The sequence below is a fragment of the Pinus tabuliformis genome, chromosome 1_2, assembly GCF_031772625.1.
Source record: "Pinus tabuliformis cultivar Carrire ecotype Pingquan chromosome 1_2, CPIR1, whole genome shotgun sequence".
Classification (NCBI taxonomy): Eukaryota; Viridiplantae; Streptophyta; class Pinopsida; order Pinales; family Pinaceae; genus Pinus; species Pinus tabuliformis.
In genome coordinates, this window is record NC_142298.1 from 409,708,629 (window position 1) to 409,726,974 (window position 18,346).

Here is an 18,346-nt window from a genome sequence, read left to right on the forward strand (position 1 = left end):
GAAAACATTTATAACTCTCACAAGTAATTATCATGATTAGAAATTCAACATTGCGATTGAATTTCAACATTTCGGAAGTGTAAATTCACTTTGGAAGTTTCGCAAAAAGCCTCAAATAGATGGACTAATATGTTTGAAGCTTGGAGAACTCAAATCCCGTGGAATAGGAAATCCACCTCAGTGACTATGCAATGTTGGATGCCCCTTCCTAAGTACTTGTGTTGGGCAATACGGCTTGCAGGCACAAAGCTGTATTTAATTTTCAACATCCAAATTCGTCTATGACAGTTATTAAGGATCTAAACCTGCTCTTCGAATCCATCACAGCTCGTGGTTATGACTCATCTAAACTAGAAGACTTGTCACCAAGTGAGAAAGATTGGCTCAATCTAGGTAAAGTCTCACATTGTGCTAGCAGCTTCATCCACAAATCAGTTGTTCATAAGTCATTTTAGATAAGAATGGACATTGAGGAATTTTAAACTTGGAGGATTTGTAGGGGCAATACTCTTTGCTTTTCGATGGTGCATCAAAAGGTAATCCAAGGGAGGCAAGAGTGGGAGGGATTATCTATCGCCTCGATGAAAAAATCAATATTCAATATGTATGGGGCTTGAGGAGTGCTACAAATAACCAAGCAAAATATTTGGCATTGTGGCAAGGGCTAGAGTTGGCCACTTCGAGGAAAATCAGCACTCGATGGTATTTGGGGACTTCATGATCGTCATCCAACAAGTAGTTAAAATCAAAGAGAACTCCATCATTGTTCAGCTCCCAATTTTAAAAAGGTTTAAAATGCAAATTGGGAAATTTGATTCAATAGAATTTCACCATATCAAGAGGCATCTGAATTCCATGGCAAATGCGTTGGTGAATAAAGGAGTTGCCCTAGAACAAGGGATGTCGGCACAGGATCATAGCACTGTTATTTTTAAAACTTTGCCATGAAATTAGAAATTAAATTTCATACAAATGGTGCATCAATCGGAATAATTGTAAATAATGGAATGATCAGTATTTGGGAGTCCTGATGGTCTCATGTTAGGCCTTGTCCTTGATTGGCAATCCTCTGAAATCAACACACTGAAAACTGACAGCATAGCTTTAATGCCAGGGCTCGAGCCCCCCTCCCCAAACCTTTTCGAGGTTTATACTTGTACATGAACCTTGGGACAGATGGTGGGCCGGCGTCTATTTCAAAAAATGCAAGTGGGATCTACAGTATAACCTCTCCATCGGTATGGTGAGGCAAGCACGCTTGAGCAGCAAAGTCTTAATTGCATTGGTTAAGAACCATCATGGTGATGAATTGAGTAGGGAATGTCTAGCCAGTGCAATGAATAAGGCAGGATATCATATTAAAGGTTGTGAGTGGGCGGGTTGGTTGATGGGATTGTTGAAAATGATAGCGAGAAAGGGTTCCTTGATTTGTGCAATCAAAGGGACCTCAACAAGTTCTTCCTTAGCATGCTAGAATTCCTATCAGTGAGGAATCAATTCCTATAAGTTAGGAGCTAATTCCTATAAGTTACGAATCAATTCCTATAAGTTAGGAGCTAATATCTATAAGTTAGGATGAATTCCTATGATTTAGGATGAGTCCCTAAAAATCAGGACGATTTTAGAAGCAGTTAACTGATGTGTTAAAGTGGAAGGTCAAGCTATTAGTCTTCTAGTGCGAGTTAATTGAGGAAAAGAATGTGTGTTTGAGTCTCAAGTCCTTGATTTGAGATAAGATGAGTTGCATGAGTAGTAAACTCATGCTAACTCAATCAATCACAAAAGCAAACTCCTCAATTAAAAACAAACTAAACTTAGCCATTCAAATTGCTTTAAATGGAGGAACGAAGGCACAATTTGATAATTGTCTTGTGAGCACAAGTTGGTGGCACAAGACAGTAAAGCTCACCGGTTTGTGAGAAGGTTGAACAGGTTTATGTGTGGAGCTTGTGAGAGAAAGGTGTGCCAAGAGAAACTTGTGCACGTAAAGTTAGGGGGCAAGGATCAGCAATCTTGCAAGGGTTTCAAACCTGGTTCAAGGCAGGGAAACAAGGTTGTTTTCAGATTGAAACAAGTTGCATTTGTAAGAGATCTATTACTCAAATTTCTTCAATAAAATTATCAAACAATAAGAGGGTTTTCCCAATTGGGTTCCCTAGAAAAATTGTGTGACTGTGATTTATTTTTGTTCCTATTTTGCTGCAAAGTTTAGTAGAGAAATTATGTGTTTATATGGAAAGAAATTATATTTCAGATTGTTCATATTAGTAGATCAGGATTTTGTGGATTTTCTACATGGTGTCAGAGCTATGAACAGAATCAACCAACACACAAATTTCAGATTTGAGGAGAGTGACAATAGGGTTGATGTGCCACAGTGACAAGGCAAATTTGTGTGCCCTAGGAGCAGCATTCTAAAGTAGCCAGAATCTTGAAAAGTGAGCAGTCTGTGAAGTCCTCATGTACAGTGATCATTGAAGGACTAATAAGTTGTTAAGAGGGAGAATTAAGAAGCCCTAGTTCAATGGGCTGCAGATGGCCAAACCACTGATAAGAGGGCAGATCCAGAAGACCCAATGAGCAAACTTCATAGTGGAGCTAGAGGCCTACTAGTGGGGCAGATTAGTGAGAAAAAGTTCAATGACACAAAAGGAGTTGTGTTTATTGATAATGGCAGATTGTGAAGTTGGAGATGTAGACTTTCTGAGGGAGAAGAAGTTGCAGTGATCAACAGAAGAGGAGGCAAAGTACCTGCCAAATGTGTTTAAGGAACATCCTTCCACATGATCGGGAACAAGAAGAGTTTCAGCCACCTAAAGGAGAAGGACATGCAGGTTCAGATAAAGCTAGGAGATGATGGTCAATATGCCGCTAGAGGAGCTGGTACTACCAGCATAGATCCATCTTTACTCTGGATCTACCAAGCGCCGAGAGGGATCAAATCTTTTTTCACTCTATGCTAGTTTGCATATCAAGATATTTGATCCCTCTCGGCGCTTAGTAGATCCAGAGTAAAGATGGATCTATGTTGGTTTAATTCCCCCCTTTAAATAGGCTACATTCCATGTGAATACCATGAGTCAATACCATTGGTTCTCAATACCATGGGTCAATACCATGTGCCATCTTTATTTTTATTAATATTAATATTAGGGTTAATAATGTTTTTTTGCATGGTATTAATAATAATTTGGCCCATAGGCTTCACCTAAATAAAACCTCATTTTTGAATGTTCGTAAATATAAAGTGAATTATGTAGTATAATATATATATATATATATATATATATATATTACCATACCTCTAGTTTATTTATATTTTTATTAATTTATCATACCTATTTTATAAATATGGTATTTGGCCCATAGGCTTCACCTAAATAAAACCTCTTTTTTGAGTCTTCGTGAATATACAGAGGTTTATGGACTAAATATAAAAAGAGGTTTTGTTTATTTACCATGCCTCTAGTTTATTTATATTTTTATTTATTTACCATACCTTTGGAGTAGGTATAAAAAGAGGTTTTATTTATTTACCATACTTCTTTATATTTATATTGTGTTTATACATAATATTAATTAGATTGATTTCTAAATAGGACCGACATTAGATTAAAAATGTTAAAGTTTAAACATTACATGTTAAATGTCTACATTCGTTTACGTTTACGTTTACGTTTACATGTTTATGTGAGATCTACCCCCATACTGGGTTGTAGAGCGCCTCTCGGCGCAACCAGTTTTCAGAGGGAGTCGGGTAATCCTCTTCATTTCAGAGATGTTCTCTATGTTCTAGGATTGAGGCAGAATCTTGTTTCAGTAGCTACCCTTGAGGACAAAGGATATGATATCATCTTCAGCAGAGGTAAGGCGTACCTCCAGCACTTAGCTTCTCGATGTAAGAAGCAGATAAGAGTGAGAGTGAAGAATCTCTACAAGTTGCAGGAAGAGACAGGTGCAGCCTTGAGCAACAAGGCAGGGAGAGCTCAGAGTAGAGAAGTGTTGGTTGAGCAAGAGCAAGATAGAGCTCTCAAAATGGAGCCTCAGCCAGTATCTCAGTTTGAGTCTAAGCTAGTTGGCAGTTGGGCTAACCAGCAAGATGATGAGGAGCATAGCCCAGGGCGAGTGGAGGTTGCCAGATAGTCAGAGACTTCCAATATGGGGAGAGTACGAGCCAAGTGGGTAGAGGATTTGGTTAAGGCAGATCATAAGAGAGTTGTATCTTCCAGTGTCACTTCCAGCCAGAGGAAGCAGCCACAGAGATACACAGGGTACATGGCACTTATGACTGAAGTGATAGAGCCACAAAACATGGTGGGAAAGAGCAAGTCTTCAGATCAGGTTCCACAGAAGAAAGTAGGGAAGTCTTCTAGTTCAGAGGGAGCAATTGCAACAGCGGAGAACGTGGTAGTATTGGAGACAAATCCAGGTGGACGAGGTTCTTCTAGAACCACCTTCCTCGCTAAGGGGGAGTGTTGAAAAGGATAGCGAGAAAGTGTTCCTTGATTTGTGCAATCAAAGGGACCTCAATGAGTTCTTCTTTAGCATGCTCGAATTCCTATAAGTCAATCTTCTAGTGCAAGTTAATTGAGGAAAAGAACGTGTGATTGAATCTCAAGTCCTTGATTTGAGATAGGACAAGTTGCATTAGTTACCTCATGCTAACTCAATCAATCACAAAAGCAAACTCCTTAATTAGAAACTTACTAAACTTAGCCATTCGAATTGGCTTTAAAAGGAGGAACGAAGGCAAAATTTGATAATTGTCTTGTGAGCACGAGTTGGTGAGACAAGACAATAGAGCTCACGGATTTGTGAGAAGGTTGCACAGTGTTATGTGTGGAGCTTGTAAGAGAAAGGTGTGCAAAGAGAAGTTTGTGCGCATAAATTTAGGAGGCAAGTATCAGCAACCTTGCAAGGGTTTCAAGCATGATTCAAGGCAGGAAAACAAGGTTGTTTTCAAATTGAAACAATTTGCATTTGTATGAGATCTATTGCTCAAATTTCTTCAATAAAATTCACAAACAAACAGAGGGTTTTCCTAGTTGGGTTCCCTAGAAAAATTGGGTGACAGTGATTTACTTCTGTTCCTATTCCGCTGAAAAGTTTAGCACAGAAATTCTATGTTTATATGAAAAGAAATTATATTTCAGATTGTTCATATTAGCAGATCAGAATTTCGTGGATTTTCTACAGGGATCAAGTAGGCCTGGAGGAAGCTTATATGAGATCAGCAAGCCCATTATTCTAAACGCTGAGGTTTGTGACTGGAAACGAGACTCTGCAGGTGTTACAATTGCTTGAGGTGCTGGAGAGAGCATGGAGAGTGAATTACAGAGCTTGACCACCAGAGAGAATAAGGAGATCACCCGTTGGTTAGATTATATTTCTGCGACTATGGAGCACATTATATCTTTGCTTAATCGGCAAGGAGAAATGGTGGCCACCAAGAATCAGATTCAGATGCAACTTCTCAGCCAGAAAAATGATCTGCTTCCGAGCAAAATAGATAGGTTGCAGGGAAAATTGGGCAGAATGGATAGTCGTCTGAGAAAATTGGAAGCCACAAACAGCAGAGGAGTGGAGGGAAGCAACATTGGCAAGGATGCAAAGGAGGAGGCGAGACCAAATCAGGGTCCTGCTCAAGAACAGCTGATGAAAGCAGGAGCAGAGGCAACTGCAAGCCTGAACTCTGATCATGGGTCGTTAAGTGGAGGCTAGTTTATTTTTTTCTTGAATTATTACTGCAAATATGTATTAGTTTTAGGAGGTTTTTGGAAGGTCGTCAAATGAAGTATAACAGAAATCAAGGCCTTTTTTGGACTGGTATGAACTCAGTAGCAGAAGTATCAATTGAATATGTAAAAGGACCTGGCCTTGCAACCAGTTTGATGTTAATATAAAAGCCTACAAGTTTCATTAATATAATAATAATAATAATCAAGATGTAGTGTATGGAGCAACAAATAAAATCGATACATAAGTTTATCTCTAATCCAAATTAAAAATGATGGATGCATAATTATTAATGGACCTTCAAGACATCACTAATATGATCTCAAATCTCACCAAAAATTTTAAACATATATGCAGAGATTATAAAATGGGAAGCATAGAAAGTAAATGGTTAACCCGTGCTCAACATTGAGAAAGAAATATGTGAATCAAAAATCTATAGCCGAAGATATAAAGTAATAAAGATGATTTTGCAAGGCACCAATCATCATTAACAAAAGACGTCTACTGGAAAAATGCAAGCCGTCATTGAAAATTAAAAGGAAGATCAGTAAAACAGGAATACTGGCACCAGAACAGTGTCAAAGGTAATGCATTACTGCTGTCTTGGTTTACATTAGTATTAGGATTCTTCCCTGGGAAAAACAGACAGTATCTGAAATTTCAAAAAATCCTTCACAAAGTTAAGGTTCTTCCTCTGAGTGTTAGGTCATTTCCAAATCTGCATTCAATGATAATTCCTGACAATGAAAAAACCAATAGCTGTGATAGATAAGACTAGAGCAAGGCACCAATACAAGAAAGGAGAATTCATCACCATTCAATCATTGCTTTACATGTATCTAGCATATCCCCAATATAATTGACTTGGAATAAATCAGCAAGAGAGGCTATTTTACCTGGCAACAGAGAAGAAAATGTGAAACATTTCAAGAATCAGGTCATCACATTCAAGATCCAGCATCATAACACAAGACCTAATTTTTGCAACAGTTTCTAAAATGGTTACCCTCCTTCCAAATGAGGGACTATTTATATTATCTAAACCGCGAAAAGTTGTAACAATCAAATGAAAGATATCCTGCACAATGAAAGCACTGTGATTAAGGAAATTTTTCGAAGTTGCAAATATTAAAAATACTGAAAGGAATCAGAAAAGACTTAAGCATAGAAACTATGATTATATAGATGAATAATGAGTTGCTCCCTATGTTGAATGGACATTGGCATTCCCTAAGAAAAAAAATCTTGCAGGATAGGTTGATCACCCTCAACACATCATCATTGTAAGGAGCCTCTGGTGCTGTGATTCTGGTGATTTCACTAATGCAGGTGGCCACCAGAAGTGCCACATCTCTATCCCGGTGTCTCAAAAGCTCTGGTGTGATTAATGCATTCATTGATGGTCGCATTGCTTTCAATATAATCTGTGAAGGAGACTGATCCACCTCAGACAAAGTTATTGCCAATTGCTGAAGTTGAGAGTTCATGTCAAAATATCCAGAGAAAAAACAGACGTTGATTAAAATTTAGCATATAATGAAAGGACAAAGATGGAAATTCCAGAAATAATTAAACTCTAATAGCCCAAACACAAATAGCATATGCAATTCCATATCCAAAAGAATATGTAGTAGTTGATCTATAACAAAAAAATCTTTAGCACTACCCCAAGCATAAATGGAAATTAAAAGGCAACAAATGGAAGACAGAAGAAAGTTTATCTGAAGATCGATAAACTTGTAAAGAAGCCAAATACTAGCAGGCAAAAACCAAAAAGAAAGTGTCAATTATCTAAACAGTTAGTTCTCACTAAATAAATGTAGTGTAATTGAATTCCCTGAACATCAGTAAGAGATATAAATAATGTAATAAAGCTAATCCAGAAGAACTATTATGTAAAAATGCTTAAGCTGAGTTCTAAAGTACATTCAAGATGTTGAGATTATAAATATATAGGGTATCCACCGTTTACTTTCAAACAATCCCTAATCCAGCCAAGTGAAAATCCAGCAGAAATGTATCAGCACTTTATTGATGAACACCAGTGACCAGGGAGGTCACTGTAATACCCAAGCAAATGGACCAGAAAAGCACACTATCGAAAGATTTCCCTTGAGCTTTATCAAATGAATAACTTATATATGAATGATCTACAAATGAGGAGTGTGTTACATATGTAGACCTCCTTTAGGATTGGTGCACTAGCCCCAACAAGATGACTAGGTTGGCCCTAACCAAAAGAGCAATTTATGAATAGAAGTTGTGGGTTAAAATGTGCATATGTAGCCTTCATAAATCCCCCAATACATCAAATATAAGGTTGGCATGTGAACTCAAGTGAAGATTGACCACATAATCTCAAAATCCCCCTTAAATTTAACGAGGAGCTAGAGAGAAGGCATTCCATACACAAATGGAATCTGCTGAACATCACAATAGATCAACACAAAACCCCCCACTTAACACTGATATGGGGGTCACCAAAACCCATACAACTCCAAAGAAAACTTTCACGATCTCCATTAGGATTGATTGTGCTCAAGAGTTAAAAGAGTCTTCAGTAGAGAAAACCAATGCTTCTACAGCTGAAATAAGAGCTCAAGATGGAGATGACTCAAAACAATGTGATGAAGGACCTGCAAGGAAATCGACAACATCTATGAGGGGCAACAACCTACTTAAGTAGGTATGAAAACAATGTAATAGAGGGATCATCTTCACCATCATCATCAAAAAATGTGCCTCCACATGAAGAGTATCATCTCAGAGTTGGGCATCACTAGAAAGAGAAGCATCCCTAACCTACACATCTGGAGAGGGATTACAGGGGTTGAAGCGACCTCATCTAATAAGAGAAGTCTAGATGAAACCTCTAGAAGAGAGGATCGACTAGATGATGAAGTAGTCACATTAGTCCCAATTGTTAATTTTTGTGTAGCTTGGGAGGTACTTCAGGCTCTAGGGTTCAGGGTTTGGAGGGCAAAGCACCACAAGAGTCACTTGTGGGCTTGGAACCCAAGGTTGGGGTTTTTCACCCATCGGGATTTGGGCCAAAACCATGAAGAATTTGAGCATGAGAAAATTTGAGGTGATAGAGGATGGTGTGGCGAATCCAACGCTTCGAAAATCACTCAAATCGGAGCTCTAGAACTTGAGATATGAATTTTTGAAGTTGTCAATTAATTTTTGGACAGTCAAGTCATGTAGGCTTGAGGAGAATTCGTCCAATAGACATGACTCTTCACTAATTCGAGTAGCCCTTGTATTTGGTATAAATATAAGGTGATGTGAGTATTATTTCCTCATCCAAATGTGCATCCTTCTTGTGTAATACACCTCTGAGGCAGCCGCAGGTCAGGAACAGACCTTACAAAGGAGAAAGGGTTCTGTTTTAGGTTCCTTTTGTGACAGTGACGAGGCTGCAGTAATCTTGAAGCCAGGCCGCATTACAGGAGGACTGCTTATGGTCAATTGTATGGGTATTGCAGGTCTGGAAGGCAGCCGCACTACCTGAAGGAGTTCTGGGCTTATTTAAGCATGATCTAAGTGTGGACAGACCTCTAAAGAAGGGTCCGCAGAGCAGAACAGAAGTCAGGGAGAGGGCCGAGTCCCTTAACTCAGGAAGAGGAGGGACCGTAGCCTAGTTTATGGGCTAAGAATTAGCCCAGACTTCAACGCATAGCAGCAGACCCTAATTGGAGGCTAGCCGCAGTACAGGAAGGGCTGTTAGGACAGTTTTGAGAGGGCTAACAGTTGCCCTAACAGCAGTGTATCAGTCCAGGAAAAGGTATGTATTTCATCGTGTATTTGTGCTGAAAAGATGCGAGTTGGATCAGATTTATGAGCAGCCTGTGGGAGCCAATTTGAAGGTTTTCTTTGGTGATCAGAAACCTTTCTAGGAGCAGATCCTACAATGGAGTGTTGGGTGCCATTGGTCTGGTGGACGGCAGCGTGTTGGCTACCGAAAGTAGCCCTAGGCAAGCAATCTTGAAGTGACGAAGACAGCTGAAGGTTGGGTGAAGTTTGGTGCTTAACGTGCATCACTTTGATGGACAAAATTGACTGCTGGATTGGCAGATTGGAGCTCAGGTATTGGCCAGCCTAGAAGAGCAGATTGTATGAGCCCATGTTCATTGTAGCAAACGTGACTTGCAACAGTGATAGGAGGCAGCCCTCCTGGAGTCTCTATGTGTTGTCCTTTGAAGGACTAAGTGGCAGCTAGAGAGCAGTATGGAAGGCAAAAGGACCGGCAAGACAAGATACAACAGAGTCTGCGCAATGTGATTGTCATTGTATCTTGTATAGCATAGACTGTTGTATTATTCAGATTGGTTTAATATAACGAAGATTGTGTTGTACATTATTGTACAATATTTTGTTAAAAATAGTGTATACTTGTGCATATGTGATTTACTGTTTTATATTTTTCGTTGTGCAAAGTAGTTCTTGATGAGATTCTTGGTTTGGTAGTGTCTGAGATTCTAAGATAACCTACACCCAAGATCATGGAAATTCAACATGGTATCAGAGGGTGTTTGAACTTTGAGCTACTTTGGAAGTTAGTAAATCAGAGTTGTGCACAACGAAGTACAGGTTAAGAGGAAGTTGATCACATTGTAGGTGACAATGTCGAAGTTACAGGCTGGTATCCAATATGAGGACAAGTTGGAGGGGTTGTCCAACTATAGTCCATGGAAGGAAAGAATCAAGTTGGTCTTGTGGGTCAACAGAATCTGGGAGTTCGCCGAGAAAGCCATCAAGAAGCCAACTGGTCCAACGGAGCTAGAAGTGTACGAGGATTGGATATGAGGGCAAGATTGATCATCCTTGATAGTGTGAAGGATCCCCTAATACCTCATTTGTCAAGAAAAACACTGCACATGGGATGTGGATAGCTCTTCAGAATTTGTTCTAGAATATGAATGAGAACTGGGTACTGGTGTTGGAGGATAAGCTGAAGTCCACCAAGATGATACAGGGTGAAGGAGTGACTTCGTATCCGACAAGATTGTCTCAGGTCAAAGATGAGCTTGTTGTCGTCGATGTGACTATTTCAGATTCAGATATGGTGAGGATTGCTTTGAAAGGGTTCACCGAGGAATGAAATCCCTTCATCAAAGGGATCGTAGCCAAAGAGAAGTTGCCAAACTAGAATAGGCTGTGGGACGACTTCATTCAAGAAGAGTTGCGAGATGAGGATCTTTATCCAAAGAAGAGGGTTTCAGAGGATGACATGGCATTTGCAGCGCGAATGAAGGGTAAGCAACTTGCAACACGAATGAAGGGTAAGCAGAAGAAGGACTTGAGTAAAGTCAAGTGTTTTAACTGTGGCAAGATGGGTCATTTTTGGTCGAGATGTCTGATGAAGAAGAAGGGAGATGACCAAAAGAAGAAAGGGAAGCAAGTCGCCCGTGTTGCCACTTCTACTGAGATAGATGCTCTCACCAAGAGATTGGAGGAGGAGCACTTTGCTATGATCTCTCATTTCTCACAGGGTACTATCGATGAGGATGGATGGTACGTGGACAATGGTGCGTTGAAACATATGACAAGGTCACAAGAGGTCTTTGAAACTTTGAATGGGACTCAAAGTTGCACATGGTGTTGCACGACAAGTGTCAGAAGGAGATCTAAGGATCAGGAGTTATGCATTCAGAATGGAGACAAGACGAGTGATGCGAGTCCAGGGTGTATAGTTTGTACCAGGACTCAGATATAGCGTGATATATGTCTTAATGATTGAAAAGAAGGGGTTTGAGGTCTTGTTCCAAGATGGGAAGGCAAGACTCGGGCCTAGTGGCTCTAGCTCCGATGGGATTGTGCTTGGAGTTGGACAGCATAGTCTATACAGGTTGACGAGCAAGCCTATGGATCATGGGAAGAAGAAGAAGGAGCAGGTGCAGGTTCTAGAGAAGCAGCTGCAGGTGTAGGCTTTAGAGAAGCAGGTATAGGTTCCCGAGAAGAAGGCCCAGGATCCAAAGGCTCAGAGGGAGTCGAGTTCTAGTGGAAGCTTGCAGATTTAGAGGAAGATTTTGCAGCCCAAGAAGAACGCGTGGTCAGTGGGAAGCAAGGTTGCTTCCACATCTAGTAAGAAGGAATCATGGAGAGATTGGAAGACATTACAGGAGAAGAAGAAGAAGAAGCAAGATGCTTCTAGTGAGTGACAGCGACGCTTCCGAGAGAGGTAATTCATGCTTCAGGGATTGCTGTAGTGGTGAGCGCCAAGAGTTGGGTGAGTGTTGCGAGTAGTGATAATGATGATGAGTTACTTCCTAGTCTTGGAAATACCTCCCTCGCTAAGAGGGAATGTTGACTTTTTAGTAGCTTGGGAGGTACTCCAAGCCCTAGGGTTCAAGTTTTGGAGGGAGAAGCGTCGCAAGAGTCACTTGTTGACTTTCTTGTTAGGGATGCAGTTGACTGTTGATTTTGACAAGGCTGTTTTGGGCAAGTTAATTTGATATTTGTACTCTCTCTGTTGAACTATTGAAGAATAATAAGAAGATTTGATCAAAGGGTTTCCCCACATTGGGGTTTTTCCCTGGCATCCGCCATATCTTGTGTCCTTTTGTCTTGCCTTGTCTTTTGCACATGCTTTTATGTTCTATCTGCATTTACTATCAAATTGTTTAAGTTAATGTGATTGCTATTGAATATAATTGCGAATTGTCATTGGGCTGATAAAGAACATTGAAGTAAATTATGCTAAAGCATAGAACATAACATTGTTATCTAAAATTAACATGGTATCAGAGCTCAGGTGAAGACAAAGCCCAAGCAAGAATGAGGAAAAGCAATCACTAAGGGAAGTTGTTGGACAAGGACTTGGAACTAGTCCCAATGACGACTACATCTTACTTCAAATCCGAGGACAAGCTTAAGGACAAATCTGACTATCATGCATGGAAGATGTCTCTAGATCTGACATTGGAAGAAAATGATGCCATGGACTCTGTCAAAGGAAAAGTAGTGAAGCCTCCTTCAAATGCATCTGCAGCTGCACTAACAAAGTACAAGGAAGGTGAGGTTAAAGCTAAGAAAATTATTGTTGATTCTATTCACAAGCTTTTGGTTGCCAATATTTCTAATTTGGAAACATCTAAGGAGATGTATGACAAGTTGGTTGGGATGTTCAAAGTAAATAATGCAAATCGAGTTCTCTTTCTCAAGAACAAGTTGAAAGACATCAAGATGGATAGAAGAGAATCCATCCAATCCTACTTCATAACGATTATCGAGATCAAGAATGATCTCCTATCTATTGGAGAGGTCATTGGTGACAAGAAGCTCACTTTTATTGCACTTGGAGGCCTTACAAGAGAATGGGATGTGTTCAACACCACCATCTTCAACAATGACAGGATTCTGGGATTTGATGAATTATTGGCTAGATGCACTCAAGAAGAAATAAGGATGATGGAAAGAGACAAGCCCTCAAATGGAAACAATCCTACCGCTTTCTCCGCTCATACTAAGAGGAAGAACAATGTTGGTCCAAGTAATCAAGTCAAGGGTTCAAGTCGGGATTCAAAGAAGGAAGAAAAAAAGATGCTTCAATTGTAACAGGTTTGGCCACTTCGCTAGAGAGTGTCCTCACAAGAAGGATACTCCAAGAGATGATGACAACAATAACAACTACAAAGGCAATGGCAATCAAAGGAACAATAGGTTCAACAACAAAGGAAAGAGGAATGCTCCCACTGCTCAAAATGGAAATGGTTGTCCTCCCAAGAAGTCGAGAAACTCCAGCTATGAAGAAGCTAATGTTGTAAAGCAAAAAGAATTTTATCTTATTTCTGCCCTCACCGTTGCCTCTCCTCCGGATGCATTGGATCATTGGTTGATTGATAGCGGTGCCTCAAGGCACTTCATTGTGTACAAAGAAGCTCTCTCTAACTTGATTGAAAAGAAGACGAATACAGAGATTATACTAGGGGATAATGCCACTTATCCCGTAAAAAGAATTGGGATTGTTACTCTCCACTTAAATCAAGGTCAAACCCTTCATTTACAATAAGTGTTGTATGTACCTAATCTGAAAAAGAATCTGGTCTCTATTTATGCGATGGAAGATAAAGGTTTTAAGGTGACATTCATTGGTAGGAAAGATCATGTTTGGCAAAGGAACCCAAGAGATGCATTAACTCTTGGATTCAGGGTCGAAGGTCTCTATCAGGTTCGAGGAAGTCTGTTGGGAGCAATGACTTGTGATACTTTTCTTCAATCCAAATTATGGCACCAGAGATTTGCTCACCTTCATTTCAAAGCCTTACTTGATGTAAGAAAGATGGTCACAGGTATGCCCAAATTCAACTTAAATCATCAAGGTGTTTGTCAGGGTTGTGAAGTTGTAAAACATACAAGGGGACCATTCCCCTCAAGTGAAACTCAAACCACTGATATTCTTCAATTGGTCCATTCTAATCTATCAAGTATGTTGCCCGTGACATCTTTGGGTGGATATTTGTACTATGCTATTTTTGTGGATGAATTCTCTCGCAAAACATGGATCTATTTCTTAAATAAGAAAAATGAAGTGTTCAAATGGTTCCGCTCTTTCAAATCCTTGGTCGAGAATCAAACAAGAAAGAAGATCAAAATATTGAGGACCAATAATGGGACTGAATATGAGTCAAATGAATTCAAAGACTATTGTAGAGAAGCTGGCATTAAGAGGGAGACCACTACTGCATATACTCCTGAACAAAATGGTGTTGCCGAAAGGAAGAATCATACTATCATAGAAGCCACCTGTGCCATGCTTCATGATCAAGGTCTTTTGAAGTTCTTATGGGGAGAAGCTGCCAACACCGTTGTGTATGTTCAAAACATATGCCCACATCAAGCTTTGGACTTCAAGACACCCGAAGAAGTTTTCACCGGTAAGAAACCTGATGTTTCTCATTTTAGAATTTTTGGTTGTCCCATATATTTTCATGTGCCGAAAGAGAAAAGAAACAAACTAGATGCATCTGGGAAGAAAAGAACGTTTGTGGGCTATAGTGAAACTTCGAAGGCATATAGAATCTATGAGCCTGGTCAAAGGGAAATTGAATTAAGTCATGATGTCACTTTCGATGAAGATTTTGCTCTTAGGAAAGTCTGAGATCTTCCTATCCCTAGGAAGGAAAATGATGATGATGATGATGATGACGCAAGAAAACAAGATGAACCTCCTCCTAGTGAGCCCTCTACTTCAAGAAAAAGACCATTGTGGGTCAAAGATACTCTTGAAGATGTTGAGAAACATATTGCACTAAGGGGTACATTTCGTGAAAGCAAGAAGCCAAACAAGTACCAAGGGTACTTAGCTGCCATGAGTACCATTGTACAATCTTAGCCTTGTACATTCAAAGAAGTTGTGAAACACCAAGTTTGGAAGGATGTGAAGAAAGAGGAGTATGAGTCGATCATGAAAAATGATGTCTGAGATGTGGTTCCTAGATCTAAGGACAAGTCAGTGGTCACTTATTTAAAAAGTTTAAGGCCAAATTCGTTGCTCAAGGCTTCTCTCAAAAAGGAGTAGACTATGATGAGATATTTGCATCGGTTGCCCGATATACCACCATCTGTTCGATCATAGCTCTTGTCGCTTCGCAAGGATGGAGCCTACACCAGATGGATGTCAAAACTGTCTTCTTGCATGGCTCGCTTAAATAGGAAGTCTATGTCGAACAACCCAAGGGGTTCGAAGTTCAAGATCGTGAAAAACATGTATGCAGGTTGGAGAAAGCCCTCTACGGATTGAAGCAAGCCCCTAGGGCTTGGTATGAGTGGATTGATAGCTATCTTATGAAGTTGGGATTTATAAGGAGCAATGTTGACCTGAACCTATACTTCAAGGTTGAAAAGGACAAACCCCTCATTCTGGTCCTTTATGTGGATGATCTCCTTCTGATAGGTGATGACCCTCTCATTCATCAATTCAAGAGGGAGTTGGCTTCCGAATTTGAGATGAAGGACCTAGCACTGATGCATTACTTCCTAGGGCTGGAGGTCTGGCAAAAGCCAGGTGAGATTTTCCTTTCTCAAGGAAAATACATTGTGAAGCTACTTGAGAGATGTGGGATGGTGGATTGCAAGTCTGTATCTACTCCGATGGAACTCAACTTCAAGAAGTTATGTGGAAGTGTTGTTGGGTACGGATTAGCGAACCCTTCCAAGTATCGTCAACTTGTGGGGGGCCTGATGTTCTTGGTCAACTCCCGTCCTGACATATGCTTCACTGTGAACACATTCAGTCAGTTTATGGTTGAGCCTCATCATATTCACTGGATTGCTGCTAAGAATCTCTTGAGATATCTTTGGGGCACAATCCACTATGGCCTGAGATACACTATCAGGAACTTGAGGCTACAAGGTTATTCAGATGCTAACTGGGCTGGCAGTGTGGTGGATCATAAGAGCACGTTTGGGTGCTACTTCTCTTTGGGGTCTACTTCAATATCTTGGATGAGCAGGAAGCAAAAATCGGTTGCACTAAGCACCGCCGAGGTCGAATACATTGTTGCGAGCTAAGTCACCAGGTTTGTGTTCGTGTTCGAGTTCAGTGACCTTGAAATTCGAATAAAGTTCGGCACCTGAAATTTTGCCAATAAAATTCGACATATAGAAATTTGAAAAAAAAAATGTATATATAACCAAAAAAAAAAAAAAAAAAAAATTAAAGTCAAATTCAAAGTCCATAATGCACAAACGAATTTTAACAAATTTCAAAACGAATTTGAATGATTTTCAACGATTAAATTCGCCTTGAAATTCGAATTCGTTTCAAGTTCGAGTTCGCCATTTTGTTCGGCGAACTTGAATGAATAAATTCGAATTTGTTTGAAGTTCGGCGAATTTCAAATTTTTTCGTTCAAATTCGCCGAACCCGGTGACTAAGGCTGCGAGTATGGCCTGTTGTGAAATTGTTTGGTTGAGGAAACTCTTTAGTGAGCTATTTGAGCACATGTTGGATACCAACGTGATCTTCTGCGACAACCACAGTGGGATTTGCCTATCAGAGAATCGCGTGCTCCACAACCGCTCCAAACACATTGATATGACGTACCACTTTATCCAGGGTATGGTGCAACGGGGAGAAATAAGGCTCCATCACATCAGGACAGACGAGCAGGTCGCAAACATTCTCACGAAGTCTTTGGGGAAGGCCAAATTCTTAACCTTCCGAGAGAGACTTGAAGCAGTGGAACAACCCTCCTATGAGGGTCCCGTATGAGTTGGACACTGAGCTCTAGGAGCTCCTGGGGGCTTGGGGTACTTCTTGGAGCTATGAGCGACCATAGCATGAGTGGTTCACCCTCCGCTAGTGGTGCACTAGATACAGAGTGAGTGGTTTACCTTCCCATGTGATACCCCATGATGGTTGACATTTGTGTAAGGTGGGTGGTTCACCTTACCCTACCAGGACACATGTATGTAGGATGAGTGGTTCACCTTCCCCTACGATTGACATATGCATAGGATGAGTGGTTCACCTTCTCTTATGGCATATGAGCAGGATGAGTGGTTCACCTTCTCCTGTTGATGCCTAGCACACATCCTACCCATAGAGTCTGGGACTCATGGGAAGTACCTCTCATCTGGCCAATGAGTTGGGAAAAGATGGTTAGGGACCATAGCACTATCGATGGACGCATCGTGTACTGTCGTACTCCCTCTGACTAAGATGCATGGTGGTCAACAACTTGATCTGGGATCAAGGACTAACTTTTGTCAATGGAGAGTGGTATGATCTTATGACTCACTCTCGATCACTTCTTCTTCATTATTACTTCATGGTTCAGCAGAGCAGAGCAAAGCAATGATGGCAGGGATGGTACAGGATGACAGGATGGCATGATGACAGATGGATTGGCAGCTGGAATTCTCCCTAGTTGAGATGGAGGGTTAAAATTGGCAACTAGGACCAAATTCCACCTTAGAACAGCTCATATGATGGAGATGATATTTGCATTAGATTCCTCTTTTCGAGAGGTCCAATTTTGATATAAAGATCATCTCATTCTGACAAGCAAAAAGGGAATTTTGAATTTATTCTCTCTCATGCACAAATTGTCAAGGTCGGCCTCAGTCAAATGTAGGCTCATGAAGCCCAATAGATGTGTCTCCTCACCCTCATCGAAGTGTATAACTAGGAGTGACCTCTCTCCTCATTTGGACATCACTCATTTCATCACATATCTCACTCTCTCTGCTCTCTTGATTGGTTCGTACAGCTTGGAGGCAGCTTCTCTCTACTTCGCACATGTGGCAGGAGGCCGAATTTCTAGGATTGTTTGTTGGCCGAATTTCAGGAAAACAAACCAGCGTTGACTTCGTTTTTGAGGGCAGAAATTCGATCTTTGAAGGCCGCATTTATTGGCACAGAAATCGAGGTGATTGGGACAGTTTGACCAGGGTTGATTTCAGCATTGACTTTAGATTTGACCACAGAAATTACAGCAGTGTTTTCTCTCTCCTTTGACTAGGTTGACCAAACTGTTTTGGGCTGACTTTGACTCTCTTGGAAGGCTGAATTAATCTGCTGTTGACCGAGCTGCTTGGAGGATATTTTGGTGTTGCTTTGACCAGCGTTGACTTTCTGATTAGCGCTGCAGTTGACTGC

At 40.5% G+C, this 18,346-nt stretch overlaps 1 protein-coding gene across 1 annotated transcript in view; it reads right to left on the reverse strand.

Moving 5' to 3' along the window:
• Positions 1-18,346, reverse strand: part of LOC149206075 (sister chromatid cohesion protein PDS5 homolog A-like) — a 224,097-nt gene that overhangs the window by 173,600 nt on the left and 32,151 nt on the right. Inside the window, 2 exon segments of the mRNA XM_089395279.1 lie at positions 6,636-6,817; positions 7,005-7,208. Of these exon segments, the coding sequence (XP_089251405.1) occupies positions 6,636-6,817; positions 7,005-7,208 (386 nt within the window).